This window comes from Lepus europaeus, chromosome X (genome assembly GCF_033115175.1).
Source record: "Lepus europaeus isolate LE1 chromosome X, mLepTim1.pri, whole genome shotgun sequence".
Lineage (NCBI taxonomy): Eukaryota > Metazoa > Chordata > Mammalia > Lagomorpha > Leporidae > Lepus > Lepus europaeus.
Genome location: NC_084850.1, coordinates 91,762,844 through 91,772,756, shown reverse-complemented (window position 1 = coordinate 91,772,756; position 9,913 = coordinate 91,762,844). Strand labels below are relative to the sequence as shown.

The window sequence follows — 9,913 nt, the reverse complement described above, 5'->3', positions numbered from 1 at the left end:
ATGCCTCAGTGGTCAGGTTTGGGGCTGTTTCTCCGTGCCAGTGCATTGTTGCTAGCTATGCCTAGAGGTGCCAGGTCCCAGGGTGAGTTCTGCCACCACTGGATGGACAGCGCTCGGCTATGGCATGGAGGCTTCCAGTGTCCAGAGGGATATGATAAGCCCACTGCTACTTTCTGCTGTGGGACCTGTTCTCTGCGCTACTGCTGTGCCACCCCTGAGGCTCGGCTGGATCAGGGCCAGTGTCCAGAGGATGCGCCCTGGGACTCCACAGAGGCTGTGCTCCCACCTCCAGAAGGTAATACGAGAGCTGAATGGGCAGCAGAGGGGAGTTGGACAGGTGGGATGAGGGAGATGGATATATTGAGGGTCAGACGATCTGTGTTGGAATCCCACTTCCACCCCATCCTAACTGTGTGATTTCAGGTCAGGCTGTTTGTTTCTTAGAACCTGCTTGCCCATTGTCCTGCTGCTGATTCCTAGGAAGTACATGAGCCTTGTTATACTTGAGATGAGTGGGTTTCAGGTTGGTTTTGAACCCAGCAACCTTGGTCTAACTTGGGAAATTAGACTCCAAGACCCTTTGCCTCATTATTTTGCTTTCAACTTTCATTGCTTGCCAGGCAGGGGTTCAGAGTCCTCCCACAGTTCACCCTCACCTGAGCTGGGGAAACAACTCTTCATGAAACCCCTCTCATTCACTATGGTGTCTTCCTGAGTGGTTTCAGTTTGGTACAGAAAAAGTATCATTTATTTCTTCATCCGACAAAAATTCATTGAGCATCCACCCCTTTGCAGCCAGCAGACCTCATGCTGAAAACTATTGCTTTATCCCCTTTCCTTTTGGGGATCTCTGTGGGAAGGGAGGGTTGTGGGAATTTTTTGCAGGGGTAAGACATGGGGGAAAAGGGTTCTGTGGCTCTCATTCCTTTAAAGCACTTTGTAGGATCATTTTTCTTGAGGACAAAACCCTGTGGTGCTGCTGGACTCACCTTGGGCCCTCCTGCCCCCATCTTTTGCTCCTTTCTCTGCTCCCAAGTAGCCTGGAAGTCTTAGGACACCTGCAAAGCAGTTCCTCCTAGTTCCCAAACCCAAGGCTGTCCTGAAAACACTGAATTCCTTTGGGCCTATGCTGGCTTTAGCCAGGAAAATTACCACCACCAAGGCACCAGGGGGCTGCGTGTCAGATTTCCTCCAGCACAACATAGCCTCTGTGTAGAGACTTCACTGCTCCAGTCCCCAGATTTTAGGGCTTAGGGCCACCCAAATTACTGAAAAGGACCAGGATACCTAGGTCAGTGGGCCACAGCCACATATGGCCTGTGGTAAACAAGTCTAACCTCTGCCTTGCTGGATGGGTAATGAAAGGAGACAGTGCCATTCTGTCGAGTACATACATGGGTACTTCAAAAGTTTATGGAAATGGCCGGCGCCGTGGCTCAACAGGCTAATCCTCTGCCTTGCGGCGCCGGTACACCGGGTTCTAGTCCTGGTTGGGGCGCCGGATTCTGTCCCGGTTGCCCCTCTTCCAGGCCAGCTCTCTGCTGTGGCCAGGGAGTGCAGTGGAGGATGGCCCAAGTCCTTGGGCCCTGTACCCGCATGGGAGACCAGGAGAAGCACCTGGCTCCTGGCTTTGGATCAACGTGGTGCGCCGGCCGCAGCGCGCCGGCCGCGGTGGCCATTGGAGGGTGAACCAATGGCAAAGGAAGACCTTTCTCTCTGTCTCTCTCTCTCACTGTCCACTCTGCCTGTCAAAAATAAAAAAAAAATTAAAAAAAGTTTATGGAAAACGAAATTAAAATGCATAGTTTTTTTTCATAGTACACATTTTCCATGGAGTTTTTGAAGACATCTTATGCATATTTTAAATATATGTGATACTGTTTCCCCAGCCCACTGGTGTTCCCTAGGGGTCTACTATAAATTTCTTGCCTAGCTGACTGAGCTCCCTATTCAGGGCCACTTCTGAAGTGGAGGAAGGTCCCTCCTGTAACCCACAGATCAGGGCAGAAGTGCTCATTTAGAAGCCTGCAGAGCAGCCTGCATAGCTTCTCTAGCCAGAGTATCAAGAAGCACTTTCTGCGGGCTGGCATTGTGGCTCAGTGTGTTAACCTTCTATATGCAATGCTGACATCCTATATCAGAGTGCTGGTTCCAGTCCCAGCTGCTCTGCTTCCCATCCAGCTTCCTGCTAATGTAATGGGGAAGGTAGCAGCTGATGGCCCAAGTGCTTGAGCCCCTGCCCAACCCACATGGGAGACCAGGATGGGATTCTTGTCTCTGAGCTTTGGCCTAGCCTAACCTCAGTTGTTAAGGTCATTTGGGGAGTGAAACAGTAGATTGAAGATCTCTGTCTCTTCCTTTCTGCCACTCTGCATTTAAAATAAATAATTTTTTTAAAGAAGGCCTCCTTATTTTCCCTCTCAGTCTCTAGCTCTTCCAGAATGTACCTTCTCTTTTCTTACTCCCTTGCCTTTTTTCCTTTTGTGTGGAATTTCTATTTCCTCTATTGTCTCTCAAGAGTCAATAGAGAAGAGTAACGAAGATCTGGCATCACACTTTCTAGTAGATTGACTGGTTTACGGATATCCACTGGACTGAGACAATAACAGGGCCTTATTTAACTTTGCACTTCCTATAATATGGAGGAGCACAGTGCCTGGCATATACATACTTTGGAAATATTTATCAAATTGGCCTTACTGCCCACTACGAAGCAATCATCTATCCCATTTCTTCATGGCTTTACTCTCAATTGTCATAACTTTTATGATGGTATAAGCTACAGATATTTTTCTTCAAGGCTTAAATATTTACAGGAAACATTTCAGGAACAATAGCAGGTAATAAAAATGATATTGCTTTGGGGAGGGGTGCCTGCCTGGTACAACTCAAATAATATTCTGCAAGTTGCTGTTACCTCTCTAAAACAGCCCTAATCTGGAGTCCTTCATAGCTGCTATAGATACTTAGAGGTTTTTAAAAGGGTTTACAGCCATTGCTCTTGGAATATTGGGCTGATGAAACCATGTCATATGAGGGTAGGGTATTTACAGTTTCTGAAGAAGTTTGATAATCACTAATTCATGTGGTTCTCACATTTACTGATAAGTAATAGATCTCCTAGCTTAGTGGCTTTTCCACCACAGCTGCCAGAGTGGTCAAGAATTCTTGCACAATGTTTGCCATTTACAGTACTTCTGCATTGTGTATATATATATATATATATATATATTTAAAATAATGTTAATATTTTAGATAAAAGAAATTTCACTTGTATTCATTTCCAATGAGTTCAGCATGCTTTGGTGGTCTGGTCTTATGGATCAATAAATCAATCTAATTCAAGGGAGGTGTCAGCTAGAAGAGTGTGGTTTCTGGTTCAAATTCCAAATGAACCAGCTTGGGTTTCAGTAACTACTATACTACTAGCAAGCAATGGACACCATCAGAAGTTTATTTCTCCTTTCTAAACCCCAGGTTCTTTACTTACAATATAGTATAATTACAGCACCTAGGTTGTTGAAGGAATTAACAGATGATGGGAAAATTTCAGAAACAAACCAAGTATCAGTATGGTACAGATTAAATAAATTATGTTACAGAGACACAATGGCACATTATACATCTCCCTCCCCACCCCCCCCCCAAAAAAGGATTGAAGAAATTATCTGAACTGATATGGAAAGATTTCCAGGATGTATTGTTTGGTAGAAAAAAGCAAAGGATGAAACAATATGTGCTACTTATTGTGGAGGGGGTGCTGTGAGAGTATAATTTGCATTTGCCTGTGTTTTCATACAGGAATATGGCTGGGATACATACACAGAACATAAATAAAATAGGTATCTTTGGGGGGGTGTTTCAAGGTGACACTGTATGGTCAGATACAAAGGTAGGGACAAGACTTCTCAATTATATCACATTATTTATCATTTTCATTTTTGAGCCATGTAAATGTAGTTCCTACAAAAATATTTTGAAACTAGACATTGTGCTAGCAATAGCAACTTATTTGTAGCTTCCTTAAACCACTATGCTGTTCCATGTTATACTTTATCATTTTGTTCCCTTTTTAGCAATGTTCCTCATTTTGTTGTTACTCTGCAAATTTCTGAATAGCAGTTCTTCAGGAATTCTTTAAAACTCAGCTCTACACACAAATTTCCATTTACTGTGTTTTCCCCAATATGTGTGCAGAATAGCTTCGCTTCTGTCTTTACTAACTCTGACTCCTAACATTGACATTTTCCTTCCTTTGAAAACTGCACTGTACTCTGGGAAATGCACCTTAGCCCAGATAGAACTGCCTACTCACATTTCCCATTATACCTTTGTTCATTATGCCTGCTTATGTCACAATTGTATTTGCTCATTTTTGAGTCATCTTTTCCAATAGGGTAGATCTCCTTGCAGGACAGGGCTCATATCTCTCTTATCTCTGATTCAACAGTGGACTGTATCATCAGATTGGGCATCATGGGTGAGTCCCAGGCTCCAGAAAGATCTGGCATGTGGGATCAGAGGCTTAAGGAGCCTTTCCCAGGGCAAAGTCCAAATGTGAGTTTTGTCCCTGGAGAATTCACTCTTCTCTTCACAACCTGTTATGGGACTGCTTTACAAAATCTTTCTTCCTGCAGCATCTTATAAGACAAGATGACCTCCAAGTCTGATACATGCACATTCGCTTTTTTAAAATATTCATTTTATTTGAAGTCAGAGAGAGGGAGAGAGGGAGAGAGGGAGAGAGGGAGAGAGGGAGAGGGAGGGAGAGAGAGAGAGAGAGAGAGAGAGAGAGAGAGAGAGAGAGAGCTCTTCTACTTGCTGGTTCACTCCCCAAATAGCTGTCCCGGGGTGGGCCAAACCAAAGTCAAGAGCCAGGAACTCTATCTGGTTTTCCCACATGAGTGGCAGGAGCCCATCATTTGCTGCTTTCCCAAGTGCTTTAGCAGGGAGCTGGATAGGAAGTAGAGCTGCTGGGACTTGACCCAGCACTCCAGTATGGGATGCTGGTATTGTAGGCAGTGGCTTGACCAGCTGTGCCACAATGCCAACCACAAAGTGAATATTTTCTGAGTGTGAGGAATTCTAATGCTCCATGAGGAGATAAGTCCTTTTTTCCCAGATGCTTAGTAATTTTAGGATTTTATTTTTAAAAAGATTATTTACTTATTTGAAAGGCAGAGTGACAAAGAGGTAGAAGGAGGGAGGGAGGAATGGAGGGAGGGAGGGAGAGAAAGATGGAGAGAGAGAGAGAGAGAGAGAGAGAGAGAGAGAGAGAGAGAGATTGAGAGAGACTCTTCCATCCACTGGTTCACTCCTCAAATGTCCAAAATAGCCAGGAACTCCATCCTGGTCTCCAACATGAGTGGCAGGAGCCCAATCCAGGAAGCTGGATCAGAAGTGAAGCAACTATGACAGAACCAGCACTCTGATGTGATATGCTGGCTTTGCAGGTGGTGGCTTAACCCACTGTGACAGAATACTGGCCCTGTTTGAAGATTTTAATTCCACAACACACATTTATCCAGACTAGAGTCCTTAGTTGTTGAGTATGTCATTTTTGTCTTGGCAGAACAACTTCAGCCCTTTGTTGATTTTTACTGCTCTTCTCAAAGGCTCCATGTGTCAAATCACATTTCTTTTGAGGGATAGGGACAGGAATTGAGCATATTATTTTCAGGTTCAGGCACCACATCTTTTATACAATAAGATTATCTTTCATTTTCATTTTTGTTAAAGAAGAAGATCAAAATGTAGATAGAATTGGAAAATAATGTATTGAAAAACCTAGACTATTGTATTCAGGGCACCTGAACGTTAGCTCTGATCTTTTTGGTAGTCAAGACTAGAAGGAATACACTTTCCTTTTTTTATTTCCTTGTCCCTATTCTTAGCAATGAAAAGCTCATCTCATGCACCCCAAAAATGGAGGGAAAAAGCCCTTAACATTTTCAGGACACTGCATAGTTCATAAATGCTTTCACATATCTCAGATCCTTTAATATGAAGTAGGCATTATCCCAATTTTATTGAGGAATAAGCTGCAGTTCAGAGATGTTAACTGGTTTGCTCAAGGCCACGTTGTTTTTAAGTGACTCAGTCAATGAGTAGGACCCAGCACTTGTGGCTGCTAATATCAAGTGTTGTTTCCACTTAACATATTGGCTTTCAAAGGAGGTACTGTGGTCTTTTGGGATATGATCTTCTTCCTGTGAGAGGTTCTGTACAGCATTTCCTCTTTAGGGCTACAGGGCAGATGGCTTCAGTCCATAATAACTGTTTACCCCTTTCCCTTGGTGATTACTGGTAAGCCATAGATCACAGATTCATAAATATCATTTGGATAACTTCTCCCTAAGCACATGTATTACCTCAGACCTACCTACACTGAGATTCATTCCTCTTTGTTCAAAAGGCCTTAGTGTGTCATCTATAGATCTACTATCTTTCCTGCCTGGACAGGTTCAGTGCAAGCTCCTAAAGAAAAGTTTGTGCATTGGTATATGCTCTGGGTGTTGCAAAGGGTATAAAATGTCTACAGTAGCAGTAGACCTCCCATCTTGTAACTACCTAACTATTTCTTCTCTCCCCTCTTCATCCTAGGATCCATCTACCTGCCCTTAGTGATCGTGGGTGGCACCTTTGTCACTTTCATCCTCTTGGGAATCCTCGCTGGTATTGCTTGCTTCCGGTGCCTTCGGTCTCAGAGAAGGGAGGAACTCTGCACTGCACCTCAGAGCCCTGAACCTACTGTGCAAAGCTCTATTCCCAACTCCAGAATAAATGCCTCAGAAGGCCCACTGCTTCACTCCAAACCTGACGTGAGCCCCATCCTGCCTTTTACCACTCATGAATACCCAGAGAGCACCATCCTTACCATCCCTACCTCAGTCACTAGGCCTCTCCACTGGCCCTTGCTCGGGCCCTCCCAGATACCACCCCTAACTCCCAGTACAGCTATTGTTGTAGCCCCTGCTCCCCTACTGGCTGGTGCAATTTCTTATGGACCAGCCTCTGCTGCACACCCCCTAGGTACATCATTCCAGGACCCCTTGCTGTATCCTGAAGCTCATTGTTGAAGGAAGCACCAAGCAAATGGAAGGAAAAAAAGCTCAGTCACTGAAGATGATTTTCTGTTTTCTAAAAAAATGAGTTGCCTTTCAGATAGATGAGTGTCTCTTCTGTCTTGTTTTTAATAACAGTGCACTGTGGCAGCTGCCATTGCTTTCTCATAAAGAGGAAGGGTTTCACTTAAAAGCAGTATCATTTAGCTGATGAATTGGGAAAATTATGTCTATAGTGGAAATGTTGTCATCAGTCTCAAGGTGGTCTTAAGGTTTCTGAATGCATTAAAAACGCATCTTGTGTTTATATGCTGAAGGAGAGTGATAAAAAGGTGATATTTTACTTGTGCTTGTAATGTTCATTGCAGTGTTAGCCATTTAAGCTCCCATTTGGAGCCTGGATTCCTACAAGATAGATGACAGAATTTGGGGATTCAGCTCACTCTGGGAGCTGTGGGACTTTAACTGTCAGCAAGAAATACATGCATATATACAAGCATATGTATTGCCTCCTTTTTAGGGCCAGTATTGAACGGAGAACTTTAAAGACAGCTAGAGGTCAATGAAGACTGAACCTGCACTTCACAAGGGAAAGTAAGATTTCTATAAAAGGACTGCCGGTTGTGAATTTTAAAGGCAATGGAAAAGGATTCATGTCCTTTCTCGAAGAACTGAAGGCTGCTAGTGCTAATGGACAGTATGACCTCTGAGATATAATTAATCCAGAATACTTTGCAAGAGGTAAACATGCAGAGCCTCTCCAGAGTCATTGAAATGGTTTAATATTCAAGTGTTTTTACAATTGCTAATGAAAAACTCTCTCTGGCACCAGATAATCAGGTGGGGGAGAACTATTCTTAATTCCCTCATGAATAGCTTCTTCTAGCCCTGGAACCAATGAAACCTGAGTCTGAGACCTCAGGGACCCAGAGGTGATCATTAGTATAGTATAGATCAGATACTTGAAAAGCCACTGCAGCAACTGAATTTAAGTTAAATAAAACTAACGTGCATGCCATTCACCTCCTTTCATGTTGATTTGTCTACCATCAGTGTGGTGATTTTCTCAGTAACATTCACAGATTCTGATTATCACTTTTCAGAGGTAGGCCTTGTAAGGAGCTTTCTGTGTGACCTTGGGAAAGCCACTTCACCCCTCTAGCCTTCAATTCCTCTACCTCTCAAAATGGCAAGGTGGATCAGATAGTGGGTTTCTTTTTCAGTTCCATCTAAGGTAGTGATTAGTCCTGTCTGCACATTAGAATCACTCAGGAATTTGGAAAAAAAATACAGGTATGGTACTATGCCAAGCCAATTAAATCTGAATCTGGGCAGATGTTGGAGTTTTCTTTAAAACCTCCCTGTATGATACAATGTGAAACTAGGGTTGATAACTACTTATTTCTGATCTGTGCCTTTCTATCTTAGGCTAGATGTGATCCAGCTTATAAGCCATCTGGAGCATATTCATTTCCTATTGGTGCTGTAATAAGTTACCACAAATCTAGTAGTTAAAACAATACAAATTATCTGACAGTTTTGGAAGTCAGAAGTCCAAAATGTTTTGCTGAGTCAAAGTCAAGATGTCAACAGGGCTGGTCCCTTCTGGAGGCTTTGGGGGGAGAATCTTTCTTTCATATTAACAACTTCTAGAGGCTGCCTATATTCACTGGATTGTCTGCCCCTCCTCTATCTTCAAGTGTATCATTCCTATCTCCACTTCTGCCATCAATCACATCACTTTCTCCTCTGGCTCCAAATCCTCCTGCCTCCTTCTTGTAAGGACCACTGTGATTATATCAGGCCCACCAAGTTAGCCCAGCATGATCACTGTTTTTGCAAGATCCTTAATTTAATCACATGTGAAGATTCTTTTTGCCATATAAGGTGATATATTCATAAGTTTCAAGGAGTAGGACCTGGGCATATATACGGGAAAGGCATTATTCAGTCCACCATGGTGACCCCTTATTTTCCTACTGTATATAGTGATTTAAGTGCCAGATTAAAATATTTGATTCTAGCAGGGATTTTCTTGGCAAGAGAAGATTAGAACATGGCTTAAATTGCAAAAAAGAACACTTTGCATTAGTGTAATGTTTCACTTTCATATCCATTACCTCCTTTGATCCTTACAGTTAAGATGGGAGGTTGATGGGGTTAGCTGAGGCTAGGTGGAATGAAGTAAGCTGTCCAAAGTGATAGGGGTAGAATTTGGTGTAGGGTTGCTAGATTTAGCAAATGACAAAATAGATGCTGGGTTTGGGTGCTTAGCCAAGTGATTGATATTTTCTATATCAGAGTGCCTAGGTTTGATACCAGCCTCTTGTTCCTCATTCCACTGTCTAGCTAATGCAGATCCTGAGAGGTAGTGGTGATGGCTCAAGTAATTAGTTTCCTGCCACCCATGCAGAAGACCTAAATTCAGTTTCCAAGTCCTAGTTTTGGCCTGGCCCAGCCCCAGCCATTGTGGGTATCTGGGAAGTGAACTAGTTAACTAGTTGATGAGAATTCATTCTGCCACCTGTATGGGAGACCTGGACTGAGTTCCTAGCTCCTGGCTTTGGCTGAACCCCAGGCATTGCTGGCATCTGGAGAATGAACCAGTCAATGGGAGTATTCTCTCTTTCTCTGTCTCCCTGCCTTTCAAATAAACAATTTAAAAAAGAATTATGAACTATTGATTAAATTTGAATTTCATACAATTTTTTAGTATCCTTAAGTCCCATGTAATATTGAAACATACTTCAAAAGTATTCATTGTTTATCTAAAATTTTTTAAAGATTTATTTATTTATTTGAAAGGCAGAGTTACAGAGAGGCAGAAGCAGAGATAGAGAGGTCTTCCA

At 42.9% G+C, this 9,913-nt stretch overlaps 1 protein-coding gene across 1 annotated transcript; it reads left to right on the top strand.

The window, feature by feature from the left end:
* On the top strand, positions 1–7,079 carry LOC133752756 (protein shisa-1-like). The gene is made up of 2 exons (XM_062183094.1): positions 1–295; positions 6,604–7,079. The coding sequence occupies exons 1-2, from the start codon at positions 1–3 to the stop codon at positions 7,077–7,079; spliced, it is 771 nt and encodes a 256-aa protein (XP_062039078.1).
* Positions 7,080–9,913: the final 2,834 nt, after the last annotated feature.

Excerpts from the sequence above, each read along its gene's own strand:
- LOC133752756 (XM_062183094.1), top strand. The coding sequence starts at position 1 with ATGCCTCAGTGGTCAGGTTTGGGGCTGTTTCTCCGTGCCAGTGCATTG. Across the intron at positions 296-6,603 it reads TGTGCTCCCACCTCCAGAAG|GATCCATCTACCTGCCCTTA; the intron begins GTAATACGAGAG and ends TCTTCATCCTAG.